General features: G+C 41.8%; 1 protein-coding gene and 1 long non-coding RNA gene across 4 annotated transcripts; one reads left to right on the top strand and one right to left on the bottom strand.

Moving 5' to 3' along the window:
- Window positions 1–247: 247 nt before the first annotated feature.
- On the top strand, window positions 248–9,340 carry LOC121410533. The gene is made up of 2 exons (XR_005969354.1): window positions 248–1,493; window positions 8,213–9,340. It is a non-coding gene; the product is annotated as an uncharacterized LOC121410533 (long non-coding RNA).
- Window positions 9,341–9,887: 547 nt separating this feature from the next.
- Window positions 9,888–16,464, bottom strand: LOC121410532. 3 transcript variants are annotated; one of them, XM_041602688.1, is made up of 3 exons: window positions 15,806–15,926; window positions 14,181–14,323; window positions 9,888–13,895 (listed from the first exon to the last, which is right to left on the bottom strand). In XM_041602688.1, the coding sequence occupies exon 3, from the start codon at window positions 13,810–13,812 to the stop codon at window positions 11,740–11,742; it is 2,073 nt and encodes a 690-aa protein (XP_041458622.1). In that variant the 5' UTR covers window positions 13,813–13,895; window positions 14,181–14,323; window positions 15,806–15,926; the 3' UTR covers window positions 9,888–11,739. The 3 variants fall into 3 exon arrangements, with proteins under 3 accessions (XP_041458622.1, XP_041458623.1, XP_041458621.1); XM_041602689.1 differs by lacking the exons at window positions 14,181–14,323; window positions 15,806–15,926 and adding an exon at window positions 16,286–16,464; XM_041602687.1 differs by lacking the exon at window positions 14,181–14,323 and having other exon boundaries at window positions 15,806–15,924.
- Window positions 16,465–19,898: the final 3,434 nt, after the last annotated feature.

Genomic DNA, 19,898 nt, shown 5'->3' on the forward strand with positions numbered 1-19,898 from the left:
TGACATGAAACTCTAATAGGATGTTCAGTAATACTTGATTAACCTTATGGCCAAGTTTCATGAACTAGGTTCATATAATACTTTCTAAGTTATGATGACATTTCAAAAACTTAACCTCAGGTTAAGATTTGATGCGCCTATAGTCTCACTCTGCTATGCAGGTGAGACAAAAACCGCAGACATAAGACATTCATAAAACAATGAAATACATAAGGAATTCATTTTCAAACCAGGATTTTTTTTTCATTTCTAAGTGTTAGCAATGGTATAAATAATATTTTCACCAAAATGAGATTTTTATAGTGAATTAGAGCAAAAAGTACGATTAATGCATATTAATAAGCATAATTAATTCATATAAAAAAAATCAGATGATTTTGGACAACTTAACTATGTAGCCTTGTAGACTACATCCCACACTATTATCATGCCAATTTCTATGGCGTTCGCGCCGCGTTCGACGGATGATATTACAATTCATGATAGCAAACGAGCATCGGTAAAGTCTCTGAAACGCTCTTCGTGATTTATGCTGGTGTTTTTTTTTTTTTTCACAAGAGGCTATCAGTGTCCTCTCGAAAGCGTCTCAAAGATTAATAAAGCTGATCATCAACAAGTTCTACACTTACTATATTCCAGGCTAGAGGAGACACCCCGGGAGACACTGACGTACAGAACGGGTGGGGGGGGGGGATTTCACGGTCGAGAAAAAAAAAGAGAAGGAAAAACAAGGAAAGAGAGAAAGGTGAAATATATCACTTTCTGAATATAAAGCCAAACTCTATAACAAAATCTGATTTTCAAAATAAAAATGTCGAAATATTTGCTCACTTGCAACTTTCTTATTAATTTTACACGATACGCCATATCTTACCCCCTCAATTTTTTGTGGCTCGATCATGATGCCACTAAGAGTGGGCATGGCCCTTTTCTTTATATAAAAGTTAAAAGGAGGACAAGAGCTGGATGGATCGCTTTTGGGAATTTCAATGACATTATGAAGAGCAATATGCCAATTTGCCTTAAAAGAAAAGTCTTTAATCAATGTGTTATACCGGCAATGACCTATGGTTCCGAAACCTGGTCTGTAACAAAGAAAATGGAACAGAAATTAAAAACCACTCAACACAGTATGGAACGTATAATGCTAGGGATATCAAAACGCGATAGGAAAACCATACAATGGATTAGGAGCCAGACTAAAGTAATAGACATAATCAAAGCAATTAAATCAATGAAATGGAGATGGGCTGGCCACCTTGCAAGATCACATGATAATAGGTGGACCAAACGCATCACAGAATGGAGACCATGGCTAGGATCACGAAATCGGGGTAGACAGAAATTGAGATGGAGTGACGAGCTCACAAAATTCATTGGTGTTGTAGCGCCTGAAGGTTCTAACGTAGAGGGCGCAGAAAAAAAAGAGAAGAACGAACGGAAAACAGATAGAAGATCGGGGGAGATACAAGAATTGTAATCCAGATTAATCGGTAAATTGACCTATATAATCCGTTATTATTGTTCATGATTGGATTATGGAATACTTACTGAATAAATTGTGTTAATGTGAATGAAAACTGATCACAGAAGGATTCTTGTTTTAGCGTGAATCAATGGTGTGTGATTGACGTATACGTGAGTTCAGTGAGAGCTACATTGGAGCACACGGAGAAGATTGATTTGGCGAGATTTGAGAGTGGGGAGCGTTACATTGGTGGCAGTCGCGGGATAATTCTAGACGAATTATGGAACCTACAGAACCCACATCAATCTCAGAATCAAGAATACACCCTATTCATGCTAATGAATCTGTCCGTTATGGTTTTGGAACAATTCAACCGGAGGAAGGAGCATCATTTGTAACGGTAGATGAATACCACATGTCAGACCACGTGCGAAGCTTTCCACAGCACGCAGCCTATGGGAACGCACGACGCGTCGGTAGCAGATTGTATGATGCGTTAATGGTGGAGGACGCTCGCCATGTGCGTTCGTTGGGCAATGAATATAACGCACGAGGTGATATAAGCGGACACAGGGAGGAGCAGATTTCAAATAACACGCACACACTGCGTTCGGCGTTTGGCAACAGGAGCTACGACGCACAGGGCGTTATGGACAGACCAAACGAAGAGATGTTTCCTGACACTACGCACGAAGCGTGCGTGTTAAGCAACGAAGGCCACGACGCAGGTTGCAGTGTGATTGGGCATGGTGAGGAGCTGATTCCTGACAGTACGCACGCCGTGCGTTCGGTCAGCGACGAAGGCGGCAACATACAATGCGTTTTGAGAGAACGCAATAGGGCGACGACCCCTGATGACGCACGCATGGTGCGTTCGTTGAGCGACGAAAGCCGCAACGCAGTAAGCGTTTTGAGAGGACGCAGTGAGGAGCTGATCCCGGACAAAACGCATGCGGTGCGTTCGTTGAGCGACGAAGGCCACAACGCACAACGCGTTTTAACAGAACGCAATAGGGCGACGACCTCTGATGACGCACACATGGTGCGTTCGTTGAGCGACGAAAGCCGCAACGCAGGAAGCGTTTTGAGAGGACGCAGTGAGGAGCTGATCCCAGACAAAACGCACGCGTTGCGTTCATTGAGCGACGAAAGCCACAACGCACAATGCGTTTCGAGAGAACGCAATAGGAAGACGACCCCTGATAACGCACACACTGTGCGTTCATTGAGCGACGAAGGCTGCAACGCAGAATGCGTACTGAGAGCACGCAGTAAGGCCATGACCCCTGATAACACACACACAGTGCGTTCGTTGGGCAACGAAGGCCGCAACGCGCGAAGCGTTTTGACAGGACGCAATGACGCGTCAACCCCAGGCCCCATGCACAGTGCACACACATTCAACAACGACTACCGCAACGCAAGAAGCGTTAGTAGTAGTCACAATGGTTTGATAGCAGACATTGCACACTCATTGAGATCTCAAGACAGCGAACGCCCAGGCGCACAAGGCGATTGGAACTATCGGGAAGGAGAGGCCCTAGATTCGCATCGCGCACGCATTCTGCGTTCATTTGATCACCTAAACTACGACGCACAGTGTCCAAGAAAAGAAAGGAGGCAACCTGAATACTCGGCCATGGATCATGAATACTTGCCTCAGAGGATAGGCAGGCCTATTGTATCTGTGCGCCCACCTGACAGGACAATTAGCAAGCCAGTGTATGAGCCAGGCACATTCACAGGAAAGGAGGTTTTTGAGAGCTATTTAAGTCATTTTGAAATTGCAGCAGATATTAACGCATGGAACAATCGAGAGAAGGCTGTATTTCTCGCAGCAAGTCTGCGTGGTGGTGCTCAGGAGATTCTAATGGAACTGTCACCATCGCAGAGAGTGAATTATGAGTTTCTAGTAGCCGCCTTGACTACCCGTTATGCATCAAGAGGTCAAGCAGAGTTAAACCGTTTGAAGCTCAAGAACAGGAGGCAGGGAGCGGAAGAAACCCTGACAGAATTGGCTCATAGTGTAAAGTGTCTGATCAGGAAGGTATATCCTGGTGCATCTGAGGATACAAGAAGGACACTAGCTAAGGACAGTTTCGTTGATGCTCTGAAGGATGCTGAAGTTCGCTTCGAGGTTATGAAAGCCCAGTGTGAAACGATCGACGATGCACTCGTTGTTGCAGCGAGGATCTCTGAGCTCAAGACTACAGAAGCAATGCGAGTAAACTACAGACAAGTTCGGACTCTGAATGCCGAGACCGAGGAAGGAAAAAAGCCAACTGAACATCAACTGGAGACATTGGTGAAAGAACTGCAGCTAACTGTCACCCAGTTGAGAAAAGACATGGCAGATATGTCCAAGGATAGGTCGAAAGGTTACAGATATCAATCAAGAACCAAATCCTTTGCAGAAAAAAACAAAGGAGCTACATGCTGGAATTGCGGGAGCGAAGGACACTTCAAGGCTGATTGTCCTGCAATGACAGAAGAAAACAGCAAGCAACAGGAAAACTAGAATCTACCGACTCTAAGGGTCGAGAGCCGGTAGAAGTTTCCAAAAGGCCCAATGGAACAAGAATCGAGGAAGCTCGATATATGCCTGTTAGATCAGCTAGGTCAGGAGATATTGGTCTTTTTGTTGATGTCATGATTGGTGACCACACAGTCCGGATGCTGGTAGATTGTGGTGCTTCAGTTTCTGTCATTAAGACAAGTGTTGCCTCACTCATCGGATGTGATGAGCTCCTTGAGAGAGACATAGGTGTTAAAATGACTACTGCGAGTGATGTGCACAGTATTCCCTTCAAGGGTAAAGGAGAACTAAACATGTGTCTAGGAGGGAAGTTACGCAGGAAACTAGTTTGGTTTGCAGACGTAAAAGAAGATGGAATCCTTGGTCTTGATTCCCTTGAGGACTGGAAATGCAAAGTTGATTTTGGTCGTCGAGAAATGTGGGTAGATGGTGTAAAGGTCCCTTGCCATAGCTTTGAAGGGTCGCCTGCTTGTTGCAGAGTCACCGTGAGTGATACCGTCACCCTACCACCCCTCACTGGACAAGTTATCAAGGGTCAAATGGAAGACAATTTGGTATTCACTGACGTAATCCTGGAACCTTCGTCTAAGTGGACTGGCTCAGGAAGTGTTCTAGTCGATGCGGCGGTGATGAGGCCGGGTGCCAAGACAATACCAGTGAGAGTCATCAATGTATCCAACCAACCTGTCAAGTTTTATAAAGGGACCACCGTTGGTCAATGTCAGAAAGCTGAGGTAGTTACACAGGAAACTGTCTCCGGAGACAACCCTTCTATAAGTGACAAAACTCCGTACATAACTGTTGATGGAGTGAAGATACCAGAACATTTGCAAGACACATGGAAACACAGCGCACAACTTATTAACAAGGACGAGAGGGTGAAGTTGAGTAAGCTCCTTTGCAAGCACTCGGAGGTTTTCTCCAGAGGTAAAGAGGACCTGGGGAGAACGGATGTAGTGAACCACAAGATTGAAACGGGGACATTTCCTCCTATTCGACAGAGAGCGAGGAGGTTACCTGTCCATCAAAGACATGAAGAATCGGCACAAATTGAGGATATGACAAGACGTGGTGTGATTGAACCGTCTGAAAGCCCGTGGGCTTCACCAATCGTGTTAGTCAAGAAGAAGGACGGTTCTACCCGGTTCTGCGTTGACTTCAGGAAGCTGAATGATGTGACCACCAAAGATGCGTTTCCACTCCCACGTATTGATGATTCATTGGACAGATTGTCTGGATCAAAATGGTTCTCAACTCTCGATCTGCAAAGTGGTTACTGGCAAGTAGAGATGTCAGAACAAGATCGGGAGAAGACTGCATTCATCACAGCGTATGGCCTTTATCAGTTTCGTGTGATGCCGTTTGGGCTCTGCAATGCCCCTGCAACATTCGAGCGGCTGATGACAAAAGTCCTGGATGAGTTGATTAACAACATCTGCCTGGTATATCTCGATGACGTCATTGTATACAGTTCGTCTGTACTGGAGCAGCTCGACCGACTGGACACCATATTTGACAGGCTGAAGAGCTTTGGATTAAAACTTAATCCAAATAAATGTGTCCTGTTACAGAAAGAAGTGGCATTCTTGGGTCACGTGGTATCAGCAGCAGGAGTTTCAGCTGATCCCAAAAAGATCAGTAGTGTCAAGGAATGGCCCACCCCGCAGACTGTACACCATGTCAGATGTTTCCTTGGACTATGCTCCTACTACAGGAAATTTGTGAAGGGTTTTGGAGACATTGCAAGACCGCTCCACCAGCTTACAGAGAAGGGACGAGTATTCCACTGGACAGACGAGTGTGAGGAAGCTTTCAGGAGACTAAAACACGAGCTGACTAATTCACCAGTCCTGGCATACCCTACTTCTGACGACCCATTTATCCTTGACACTGATGCAAGTGCAAACGGACTCGGAGCAGTCCTCACCCAGGTGCAACATGGTACAGAGAAGGTCATAGCATACTACAGCAAGTCTATGTCCAAGGCAGAGAGGCGTTATTGTGTCACAAGGAAGGAATTACTTGCTGTTGTGGAAGGAGTGAAACAATTTCATCACTACCTCTATGGAAGGAAATTCACAGTGCGGTCAGATCATGGAGCGTTGAAGTGGCTGTTAAACTTCCGCAATCCTGTTGGTCAGGTAGCTCGGTGGTTGGAGCTTCTTGGTACCTATGACATGGACATTCAACACAGGGCAGGTCGCATTCATGGAAATGCAGATGCGCTTTCGAGGAGACCCTGTCAGGACTGTTCACATTGTCAAAGACTGGAAGAAAACGACACCATAAAAACATCTATCTTGAAGGAAGTCTTATCTGTCGGCACTAATACCGAAGATGATTGTCCTGAAGCTGGAATGATCCACGTCGCTACCTTAGGAACCCAGGAGGCAGTACAGCTGACAAAAGGTAGCATTGACGCCCCATCAAATGAACAGGAAGATGCCTTGTGGACAAAGTCCTATTTGAGAGATGTACAGGGCCAGGATCCCGAGTTAGATCAAATCATCCAATGGAAGAAAAAGGGGACACGCCCCTCATGGCGAGAGGTAGCACCCCTTAGCCCCAAAGTAAAGTCTCTTTGGAGTCAGTGGGAAAGGCTACAGTTGGAAGAGGACGTCCTGTATCGTCGATGGGAATCCCTCAACGGAAAGGAAGTCTCTCTTCAATTGGTTCTACCTGTTGCATTGCGCAAGAAAGTCTTTGCAGAGTGCCATGAATCCAAGGTTGCAGGTCATATGGGTAGCAAACGGACAATTGAAAGAATTCGACGGCGTTGCTATTGGCCTCAACTTAGTGTGGATGTTGAACTTTGGTGCAAACTTTGCCGCACATGTGAGTCCAGGAAGAACCCATCTCGGCGCCCTCGAGCCCCACTCCAGGTATACAACGTCGGTGCTCCAATGGAACGTGTATCAATGGACATCATGGGACCCCTTCCACAGTCAGATCGAGGCAACAAATACGTGCTCGTAATCTGTGACTACTTTACCAAGTGGACTGAGTCTTTTGCAATGCCGAACCAAGAAGCAGCAACAGTTGCACGAATCTTTGTGGAAGAATTTGTCTGCAGATACGGTGTGCCATTGGAACTTCATACTGATCAAGGTCGGAATTTTGAGGCAGCTCTTTTCCAAAGTGTTTGTGAGATCTTGGGATGTTCAAAGACCAGAACTACAGCATTTCATCCTCAGAGTAACGGAATGGTTGAACGTTTCAACCGGACCTTGGAGGATTTATTGGCCAAGGCTGTTGCTGATCATCAGAAGGACTGGGACGAATGTTTACCTCTTGTCATGATGGCATACCGCTCGTCTCAACATGAAGCTACTGGTTACACTCCTAGTGAGCTGATGATGGGTAGGCAGATGATTCTTCCAGTGGATCTGCTTATTGGAAGCTCTGGGACTCCAGAATCTAGTTACCCTGAGTTCACAGAGCACCTGAAGGATTGCATGAATTACACCCACCAGTTGACAAGAGAGCGCTTGAGGGTTAACACAGACCGGAACAAGCGTACTTACGACACTCACAAGGCAGGGGAAGGTTATCAACAGGGAGATGCGGTATGGCTTCACACTAAAAGGCGAAAGAAAGGAATTTCTCCCAAGCTACAGAGGAGTTGGACCGGCCCATTCTTTGTTATTGATGCTCTCAGTGATGTGACCTATCGGATTCAGGAAACGTCTAAATCAAAGCCAAAAGTTGTTCATTTCAACCGCTTAAAGACGTATGTTGGAGCCCCCGTGCCAAACTGGGCTTTGAAGAAGATCGATGACAAGTCTTTATCTTCAGCCACAGTAGACGCATCCCCAGAGGAACACCCGCAGACACAACAAGATGCTCAATCACAGGAAGAAAGTTCTGTGGAAACCGGAGCTAGAGTAGACATTTCTAGCAAAGAGCATGACTGTCCAACAGACACAGATCGTACTGCACAGGCGGGAACTAGGAGGAAGAAGCGACTCTACTCAGAAGTGGCTGCTACATCCAATAGCAAAGCAACATCTACACTTGACCAGGAATCACCTCTTGCAAAGGAGCAGAGAACTGGCAACCAGATGCTACCCCGCCGTAGTAAACGCCTGCGAAAGACGCCATTGCGTTTTTATTGAAATCTTTTACCTGCCAGATCTGTATATATGCCACTTCAATATCTTGATTAAGTTTTTTTTAAATAAATTTTATCTCCATTCTCCCCTCTGCAGTTGACAGACCTCAATCATCATGCCTGGAACGAACAGGGAACTGTGGATGGGATGTACTCAGTGTCATCGTCAGTTCAAGACAGTTGAGGACTTGAAAGACCACGCAGAGCGTTCACACCCTCCAAGACAGCACAACTGCCAGAAATGCTCATATACCAGCAATCGCAGATATGATGTGGAAAGACACTTCCGCAATGTCCATGGAGAGAGTCGAAGGCCGGAACGTGATCGACACACATCCCCCGAAAGACCTACACCAGTTCGCGCTGTGAAAAGCATGATTGTGCCGGCACCAGAGGGAACCCAGCAAGGAAAACAGAAAGACAAAAAGAGAGCCCGCTCAGAGACCCCGCTCTCCTTGAATCCACAGTCCGACCAGGAGCTGTCAGCTGGAGAGTACACTGGTCCCTCCGCGCCCTTTGTGGTAGACGAGGCCAAGGGCGAGGTCGCGAGAAAGGCGTTGTCTGTACAACGAAGAGAGAAGAAGAGAGGACGTCATTATCGTCGAGTAACCGAGACCGTTGTTTTTCCCGATGGCCGGCTGTTCAGGGTGGAGACTGAAGAGTGCGAACTTTGTTCTTGTTGTTGTTGTTTTTTTTAATGTAAATATAACCTTGCTCTAGATGTGTTTGCAAATATTGAACCTTGGTTTTGTTTTAATTCGAAACGAGGACGTTTCATTCTAAGAAGAGGGTAGTGTAGCGCCTGAAGGTTCTAACGTAGAGGGCGCAGAAAAAAAAGAGAAGAACGAACGGAAAACAGATAGAAGATCGGGGGAGATACAAGAATTGTAATCCAGATTAATCGGTAAATTGACCTATATAATCCGTTATTATTGTTCATGATTGGATTATGGAATACTTACTGAATAAATTGTGTTAATGTGAATGAAAACTGATCACAGAAGGATTCTTGTTTTAGCGTGAATCAATGGTGTGTGATTGACGTATACGTGAGTTCAGTGAGAGCTACATTGGAGCACACGGAGAAGATTGATTTGGCGAGATTTGAGAGTGGGGAGCGTTACAGTATAAATTGGATTGCGTCAGCACAAGACAAGCACCTTTGGCACCAACTTGAGGAGGCCTTCGCCCTGCAGTGGGCTGAACATGGCTGATATGATGATGATGATGATTTTCTTATGGTTCCTTGTGAATTCAAGGGTGTTGATTCTAAATCTGAATGCACGTTTTAACAAGGCCTTTTATGGCTCTTTTGTGCATGCTCCATATCCATATATATTTTTGTTCATCTATATTTTTTTATCATGTGCCAACCATGATTTTATCATTGCCACTCTTTGTTCTGGTTATGTTCTGTTGACACTTTTGTTTTTGCTGTTATTTGATATTTTCTTTGTTTATATTAATTTTGTTATCACTGTGTTCTTACAGAGTAGTAGGTCCATGGTTTAACTAACTGGTGTTGCTTAAACCAAACAGGTGTTAGCCTAACGCGACTAAACCGGTGTTGTTTCAACCTCTCCCATCAGGTGTGCAGGTGCTACCGAGACAGATACCAGGCTGGATTTGGATTAACACAGTCTTTTGCAGTGTACAATTCAAATGTCAAATTTAAAATACATTAAATGTACTAGATAAAATGATTCCCAGCAAAGCAATAAAGTAATTGATCATGAATACACCCGGATGTGTATATATTTATTTTTTGAAGGAGTTTCTGTATTTTATTTATAAATCAGCTGGTAATGAAATGCCATGTTCACATCAGGGGTTCACAAAGATATAAATGAATACATTCAAAGTAACAATCGAAGAGATAAATAATACTGACGAAGACAAAGACTGATAATGTACATAAAGCATGTGATAAGTTAAGATGAGTAAAATACAAACTGCTTGAAGCAATAGCAGCCCGGAGATATGATATAGTGTCAACATTTTTTTTTCTTCAAAGTAACCTCCCCCAAATCAAAATATATACCAGTGGAAAATAGAAATTTAAATCTACCATCTATTTTGATCAAACGCTTATTTTACATTCTTCAGTAGTTTATCTATTGATAAATGTTCAGTCGATATATCATCCCTGACCTATAGGCTAAAGAGTTAAACTGCTGATTCATCTATTGCCAATACGTCCACTCACCGCATGGTCTACCTTCATTTATAGTCTTATGCCATTCCATCCATCAACATTTCGTTTACCAACCATTTGGTCCAATTATCACTTCGTCTAACCACCAGTTCCAGGGCCGCGGAACGGTTTTCAAAGTGGGGGGCTGACCATATGCAAAAAAAAAAAATCACAATCATATGGCCATTCTATGTTTTTGTACACGGTTTTGGAAAAAAAGTGTGGGGGAGGGCTGTAGCCCATCCAGCCCCACCCCTACCCCCGCGGCCACTGAGTTCGTCTATAACCATTTCGTCTAATAACCAGTTGGTCGAATACCCATTTTCTTTTCATTCATTTCTCCCAATGAAAACTGATCCAATTAGACCAAATGGTTTATGGACTAAACGACTATTATGGAATCCACTGATTATTAGGGGAAATGGTGGGTGGATGAAATGGTAATTAGACCATGTGGATAGTGGACGAACTGATGATAGACAAATAATAGTAGATAGGCCTAGTTGGTAATTAGACGAATTGGCATTATGATTAGAACAATAATTGGAAATAAACCCTCATCAGGAGGATATAATTCAAAATAAACACGACGCTTGGACCGCCACCTTGCATTATAGCCTAGCTACAGAATAGGGTCAGAATAACTCTCTTAATCCGTTTATTTCTAATTGGTCTATATGCCAATCCAAGCATCGTATTATTTTTGTAGTCTGTGCACCTGATGAGTATATACCCGATTTGGAAAATTCTACACGTTTCCTTCCTATTACCACACTCCTTCATAAATATCAATTAGCGATGAATAAATTAATGAGGGATGATATTGACGTTGAAGCCATAATGCATTGAAATACCTTATTATATAAAAGTTCTTTAAAATATAGTTTTGCTCTAGAAATAAAAGAATTCCCACTCGTTCGCGACGCTTTTTCGCGCATAATATTGAAACGCCCTGAAAGGATAAAACACAGACCGTCCCTAGTCAGTCTTATTCCCCTTTCCTATAACGAAATAACATGCTCTGTGTGTAGCATGCAATTTCTGAAATACGTATTCAACAGTTTGAATATGTGATTTTTAATTAGCTCAGTCGCTATGTTCGATCCCTCGAAGACAAAACTTATTTATCGCTATAGACCTGAAAGGGGATGATATTACAGACTTTTAATTTCAGCTGCCATAATAAGAACTATATATTCCCTTGGTGCTCAAGATATAATACTAATGTCACATATTTCTTAAGCCCACAGAAGAGCCCCTCCCCCATCCCCCGGTAAAAAAATAAATATTTTGGACCACGTATTTGGCATTCTAAAAGAATGTAAAATAGTTTAAAAGTATACAGTACTTTAGGTATGACAATTAGATAATACTGCTTGCGTAAGTTCTGTACTTTGGATACTAAATTGCACATTTTAGATATGGAATTATCAAGCTATATGGGACCAATTTTTCTTATGGTCGTCCTCCCGGCATTGGATTTTAGGCTCACGAAACGTTTTCCACGTTGCGATAAAGATTGTAGTTCGTTTAAATCCGTGCATGTTAAATGCTTTCCGTAACCTACATGCGTCGCGTCTACTTCCTCCAACAATAAAGCCACCAGCATGCATTAACGAGACTCCGCATCGGTAGGCAAGTATTCCTGCATAGGCATCATCTATAGGGATCAACCTTGTGGTCTCTGACATACTAGACATCTTCTGCACCGTGGTAGCAGACATGATATAGCCACCTCCAGAGAAGTACGGCAGAAAATACTTGAATGGATAGACTTCCCTGTGGATTTGGTATTTGGAGGGCGTTCTGATGGCGGGGCTCATTGTCATAAGGTTCCCCATGAAAAGATTTTGCGATCTGAATACTGGGAGTTGGTTGAGATAGCCGGTCATATGCTCAAAATTGACTAACATATCATCATCTCCTTTGTAGACGAACTTCGCTGATGAACATTCACTTGACGCCCAACGTAGGCCTAAAATGACCTTCAAAGTTAGATTATGGAACGATTCTACAAAATTTGCTTGCAGAATATCCCCAAAGTTGTCGGACTCCTTCTGAACGAGGTCAACGGTTCCTGGTGTCTCTACTGCAGCTCTACCGAGAACAAATAACACCCGTACTTTCACTGCTTTGGTATAGTCTGGACTACCCCAGGTAACTCGTATGGCACTTCTGAGATTTGCATTGTGAGGATGTGTGCTCACTAACGCTAGTAATGTGATGTCCTTATCTTTGCAAAATGATTTTGGCGTGTGGATGAACTGGAAAACGTTGCTAAAGTACTGGCGATGATCAACATTTTTAGTCCACCATTTAATTTCAGTGGCATTTGGAACAGGACTGGGACAGTTCATCCTGTCTGTGTGGTTTCTCCAAGCACCATGCATCAGCTTCGGGGTGTTAAAGTCACCTAGGGTGAGAGTGTCTCGCAAGTCACAGTAGTTTGCTTCTCCACCTGATTTGTGGAATTCTTCATGATAACGTGGCTCTGCTTTGAGTTGGTTTGTGACGATGCCTACCATAACATCACTCGCTGGAAAGACATTTACCTCTTTGTTGAATTGCACAGCCCTAGGGTGAACCTGTCTAATAAAAGGTAGAGACATGACAAAACCGGCTCCCCCTACACAATAATTTGGATATGTTTCTTTCGGGAACACAGATTCGGGTACATAATCCCACTTGACAGCATTTCGCTCCACTTTGGCTAGTTTCTTGACCCTGCCAATGGAGAACGTTCTAAATGGTTTAGGCGTAACCAGTTTTAGGCGTGCTACCACATGATGAAAGTTGATAAAGAGCTCGTCATGAGCAAAGAGCACGAATTTAACATGGGTGCAGTAGTTGAGTGTCCAGCCCATCATGGAGAGAAGGACTTTGGATGATGGTCGGAATGTACTCAGTGAATCCCCAGCAACGCTATGGATAATATCATTATGAATAGCTGCTTCTTTCTTCAATCCTTTCATTACTTCTGGTCTTGGACTGACCCCAGGGGTTACGAAAATAACAGCCACACGCGGACCATCACCGTGTGATGAATTCCTCGCCCATGTCTCTCTTATCGCCTGTCTCTGCTCGAAATGTGGCGGTAAGGAATGGACAAGGGTAAGAAGAAAGATTCCCCTTCCAGAATCCGGACATCCTCCAGCAGGCATCAGATCAAAGTTTTGTGATACTTCTGCCACAGGTACCCCCTCGATATCCACTTCTAAACCTTCATTGTAATCATGGCGTCTTTGGCGCGCCAACTCTTCTCCATCCTCTACCATCTTCTGTCGCGCATCGTCACTGTCGTCATGAAAACCTTCAAAGCTTACATTTCCAGCAATTACACGAGCTGGAGCAGCAGTGTACTCCTTCCTGATGACAGTGTAACCAAGTGGGTAGTGATCAGGTGCTTTGCTCTCTGGAATTAAGTACACCAGTACGAGGAAGGTTCGGCAACACGAGATGAAGCAGCATGCTGCAATGATGTTTCTAATGAGTCCGTCCCCCATTGTACTTTGGTCCCCTTCGGTGTTTCATCAGCTGGTAGCACAACAAGCTAGCATCGTTGCATTTATTGCTCCTTCGACAAGCCCTGAAGGAAAAACGAAGGGAAAGAAAGAAGATAAATCTTCACACCTAATACATAAAATATGATTTTCATGTTTCTAACCGAGAAGATAAAAGCTAAAATCAATATGACACATATGGTTTTGTATCACTAGGAGTAGGACCCATATAAGTACAATAAAAAAAATGCTTTTACATGTTTGATGTATACGATTTAAATCATGCATAACATACATGTATGTCATATTTTGTTAGTAGGGCTAACGGAAGTAAATGGACACAGTTAAACACGAGAACAAAATCAACCTACTCAAATTTGATCACATCGAATCAAATTCTTCCCTTGTTAGATATGTAAAATGCTTGCTGCTTCTGAAAGTCTTCATAGAATTACTCTCTAAGTCCACTTGTCGTTTTGATCCTATCTTGGTGTAGAAAGAGTGACATACTGACCTGTAATGTAGGTGGCGATTAACAATTTCGACTTAATTGCAAACGTCCAAATTAAATTCCATTACAGAAATAAAATAACGGTACTGCTTTTATACAAGATATAATTTTCTGTAACACTATATAGAACTTGAGATTATTGGAGACGTAGCACCAGATAGGGATACTCCAAAAACTCAAACACCTTTGAGAATAATATCAGTATCATGGCTATACGTGCAGTCCGACCAGACCATTCTTTCTTTATCAATATCGGTGATTGTCTGATATCACTGTGGCTTCATTCTTGGTTTTATCGTTGTTTGTCAACACCGGTTGCCAAGTACGGTAATTCATTCACAGTTTGTCTGTCTATTGTGCCAAAAAAGAGAAAGAAAGAAAAAACTCGCCATTTTGTAGCAGAGTAAATACTATATAGGCGCAGTACTTTTAAAAATGTTATCATTCAATAACTATCAATAATCAAGTGGAACTTCAAAAAAATCAAAGTTCATTACTTTAATCATGCGTACAAGATTGACTATTGTAGACTGTGATTACTCACTCTATATGACGGATGTAAGGGGTTTAAAGTTTAAGGGTTTACCCCTACCCCTCTAAGGCTCCTATAGCAACTGATACAAGGGGGGGGGGGAGGTGCACTAGCGTACCTATACGGGGGGGGCAGTCTGCCCCCCTGACGAGCCATAACCCATGCAAGGGATGTATCCCTGCCCCCTCCCTGACGAGCTTGAAGAACTTTTGTTTTGCTTGTCAAATTTTTGGGCGGACGAATTTGCCCCCCCGTGAAAAATCCTAGGTACGCCACTGTATACGCCACTGGGGAGGTGGTAAATGTCAACAACCCCTGCACTGCGTACGAGTGTCGCGCACAGTACAGATGGGGGAGGGGTTAAGGGTAGGATACTTCACATCAATAATTTTGGTAAAACCCTCTATACAGTGCGTATCAAAAAAAGTTTACACTTAGATAAAATCATACATTTGTAATTCTGAACTACTACTACTACTACTACTACTACTACTACTACTACTACTACTACTACTACTACTACTACTACTACTACTACTACTACTACTACCGGGCCTACTACCGGGCCTACTACTGGGCTATATACTATATACTGCTACTATACTACTACTATATACTATACTACTACTACTATACTACTACTACTACTACCGGGCCTACTACTGGGCTACTATATACTGCTACTATATTACAACTCTTTTTACACATACGTCTGATTATTACGATAAAACTATTTTAATACTGGTCATGCTGAATTGTTTTTCTCACTTCAGAGTATCACCTTGAATGAATTTATTCACTATGACAAGTATACTTTGGAATACTAGGCCAAAGCGAAATAAGGCGAACACTTTCATCGTGAAATTCTAAAAAAAAAATTAACTCTTACTATCGTGTATATTCAATCTAAAAATTATTTTTATTACAAATGAAATCAATGAAGGCCTACTTACGTAATGATTTTGCACTAAATTGGTTTGTTAGAACCGGCGTCGTACTTTCTAAAAACAGAATATATTTAACCGCCTGCACACCCCCTGCACGTACCTTATGTTAAAATGTACGTATATACGTGTACAGAAACACTCCTGTTATTTAGGGGAATCAATTTGAATAACAATAAGAACGGGGTTGTGTAACGCTTTTGTTAACTCGACCTTTACCAAGAGTGGTATATGAATTAACCCCTTTATTCAAGTGGCAGACTGACTGGGAATGTTCGGGGAGGGGCAAGCTAATTGTATAAGAAAATAGTTAAAGTGTACTCTGTGTAGTGTATATACTAGCAGTATTAAATCTTCTGCTAATGAATAATTTTGATGTGTATGTGACTAAAATAAAAAGCAAGCAGAATTGATTCATAGCATAATAAAATTATTTTCAAGCTCCTTCTCCTTGTCTATAAAATCATCCATGGTCTCGCCCCATCCTACCTTCAAAATCTTATCTCTCTCTGTCCCTCATCCTCTGCACCTCAACGTCTCCGATCTTCGACTATCTCTAGGACCCCGCACTTTTACCCGTTACGGCGATCATGCTTTTTCTGCTCTTGCCCCTAAACTCTGGAACAATCTCCCCATCTCCATCCGTAATGCATCAACCGTCGAATCTTTCAAAACACTCCTCAAATCTTTCCTCATTAAGCAGTCCTCTTGATTCCATATCCTGTTTTCCCTCACTGTATTTTGCTATTTCTTATTTCTCTTTCCAATGCGCTTAGAAACTGTTGTATATAATGCGCTATATAAATGTTAATTATTATTAATTGTTTGATATACGGTCTGGTCTGATCGAAAACTGATGGTAGACGAAATAATGTAAGACCATGTGCATGGTGAGTGGCAGAGGCTTCGATTCGGGGGGGGGGGGCAGGGGGCGATCGATCGCCCCATCAACGAATATATGGGGGGAGCATAGCCCCCCCCCTAATTCCGTAAGTGCAAAAAGAAAATAATACTATATAAAGTTACACATGCAGAAATTGGCAAATTAACCAAATACAGTATAATTTTCTTTTTTTTACATCTAAAGTACCATACAATGTTCTAATTTTCCGCGCGCACCGCACGGCAAATTATCCCATCTATCATTGGAACTTCTGTTAAGGTGCATTTACGCAGGTATTTCAATATGTAGGCATTCTTTTTGGCCAATGAATAAATAAGAAAATGGCGGATTAAGGCGGATTCAGATGAGTTAATATAAACAAATTTATCGCTCTCATAAGGCTTGTTAGATGTATAAATAAGATAATAACGAATTCCTAATAATTGCATTGCCCCTTTTTTCAAATGGAATATCGACGAGTTCATCTCAAGTTTAGGAAAAAAATAGGAAGGTAGTCATTATTTTTTTTATATTATGACAACACTTAGTAAGCACAACCTTTACCTTTTTTTGTGTGCCAGCTGGATCTGAGGACATAACTGAATCTGAAAAGTTTATATCAGACATCTCCAGCATTTTTTCCCACTAAGGTTGTATCATTTAAAGTTGGTTTACATTTCATTTTTCATTTAATAATTGTTTCTCCACACTTTTCCCAAGCTTGACAATGATTAACAAATTGAAAATCAAGCCTAAGCCATTTCATGTAAATCACAGCTCAGTTTAAAGCAAATATCGTCACGATGGCCTTGATGTGTGGGGGAGTGGGGTGGGGCGCAACGCACTCTTTGAAGTGTTTTTGGCAAGGAAACAACTAATAAAAGGTAAAAGATATCATCAAATCAATTTTACTAGCTAACATTCCACGTGTTCTTCATGATTAAGGTCTACTTTTATTCGCATAACTATTTTAAAGTTCTGCGCAAATCATTTTTCACTAACTTTTAAAAAGTAAATGGTGCTCACTCAAGCGGAAATATTTTTCGACAGTTATATCGTCATTTTTTTAAATGGATCTGTATAAATATTAAAATGTTGAAAAATTTTCAGGATATTACAAATATATAATTTTATAGGATTTTTTCTAAGTGTAAACTTTTTTTGATACGCACTGTATATATATATATATATATATATGGGGAAGGCGGGGTAAGTTGAGCATAGGGGCAAGTTGAGCCACCAGCTCCAGGCCAATAATGAATGAGTCAGACATTGTGTGGTGTCATGTATTGATGACCCATAGCATAACCCCTAACCCCACCATATTGTTTTCAACTTTGAAACAAAAAGTATTTTTTTAGAGGGAAAAATATGAATTTCAGCTAAAAAAGTAAAAAAGAGTGTGAAATAGATAAGTGCTTTATAAACACACACGTCTTTCAATATAATAAAGACATGATAACAACATTATTAGTCCAGGTACGGATCTTCATTCTTGTCATAGTCTTTTATATGATGGATGCATAATAAATGTGTGGATACAAAATTATCGCACTAAGTTCGGACTGGGGTAAGTTGAGCCAAACAGCATGGGGCAAGTTGAGCCATGGTAATTCCTATGGTAATGTATCTTAAAAAACAAACAAACCATAAAAATCGATTGAAATGCTGGCTGAAAGGAGCAAATTTACATAACTGCTCTTTTCCTTTTATAGGATGTTAGTATTTATAGAGAATTAGCAAGTGAAAAGACTTTAAACAAAAAATTGACATGCTGGTTCTCCCCTCATACATTTTGTACATAGTTTTTGTGGCTCAACTTACCCCAGAAGGTGGCTCAAACTTACCCCATATATGGGGCAAGTTGAGCCATTTGACATCGTTTTTTTCAAAGGTCACAATGACTTTCAGTGTGGGGATAGAAAGTTATATATAGGTGGAAAATATTTCAGAAGAATTAAATTTCAAGGCAAGGTACTTATTTCGACAAGATTATTAATCATATCAATTCTAACATGCAAAAAGCAAAAACTGTCACAACTTACCCCGCCTTCCCCTATATATGAAGAGCTCACTTGTATAAGGGGTTAGGTCCATTTTTTATCAAAATTTTATTTTTATGTCTCAATGTATAGATTTTTAGTAGCCAAAAATAAAAAAAAATCTTTCCCAGGGGCCTGTCGTACTTGGCCCCAGCAATGTTTGATCTTTTGTATAAATATAAAAAAAGGTTTGAAATATTGCATTTTCGTTCAATACGAAGCTAGTTGATTATGATCTTTAAAAATGAATTGTCATACGCCATTGGATATAGTAAGGACGAGCTTTATAGATAATGTCCAGTCGGGTGTTCATACCATGCACACTTCAAAATGGGTTATTATACTGAGTCTTGAAATGAATCCATGACCCGATATTGGGATATCCCACAGTTGTAAACCCTTTTTCTTGCATGATGTCGTGATATTATTCAGGAGCCGGGGAACGGTTTTCAAAGTGGGGGGGGGGGGGGCTGACCATGCAAAAATATCACAATCTTATGGTCATTTTTACGTTATGTACACGCTTTTTGAAAAAAGTGGGGGGGAGGGGCTGAATTTTTATCAAAATTTCAACTTCTTTCACAGGTAGAAAACTTGTTCATTTTTGTCTGTCATCATTCTATCTTCTAAGCTCTAGATCTATTCATTAAATCCATAAATATTGTTTAAAAAAGAAGGTTTTCAATTCTAGGATTAGGAATCACCATTCCACTACCGAAAATATAAAGGAGAAGCAGTGGCACTGGTGTAACAGCTTCATGGCTATAGATAGCGCTCTCGGAGCTGTCCAGAGTCGACAGCAAATTTTGGCGTGTGCCGTTGCTATGCGGCACGTACATATACTACAGCTCGAGTGTTATCGTATAGCATACGATAGCTATCTGAGTGAGAGTACGGTACTTCGAGGCCAAGATCTTGATAGAAGAATTGTTTCTCAATAATTTTATGGTGAACGTCCGTATGCAGTGAGTTCTCATCATGGTTAGAATGAAAAATGCATCCAAGTAAACGGTAATTACGGAATATTGAACTAAGGAAAACGTTAATGGTAATTTAGCTTGGCACTACTAACCGGGGAATAGGGAAAAAATAGCCCACCGTACCGTTTAAACCGTACCGTAACGTTACTCAGCTGTTCAGTCCCACGTGTAAGAAAATTGGTTAGGGGCCTAGATTG

This window comes from Lytechinus variegatus, chromosome 3 (genome assembly GCF_018143015.1).
Source record: "Lytechinus variegatus isolate NC3 chromosome 3, Lvar_3.0, whole genome shotgun sequence".
Classification (NCBI taxonomy): domain Eukaryota; kingdom Metazoa; phylum Echinodermata; class Echinoidea; order Temnopleuroida; family Toxopneustidae; genus Lytechinus; species Lytechinus variegatus.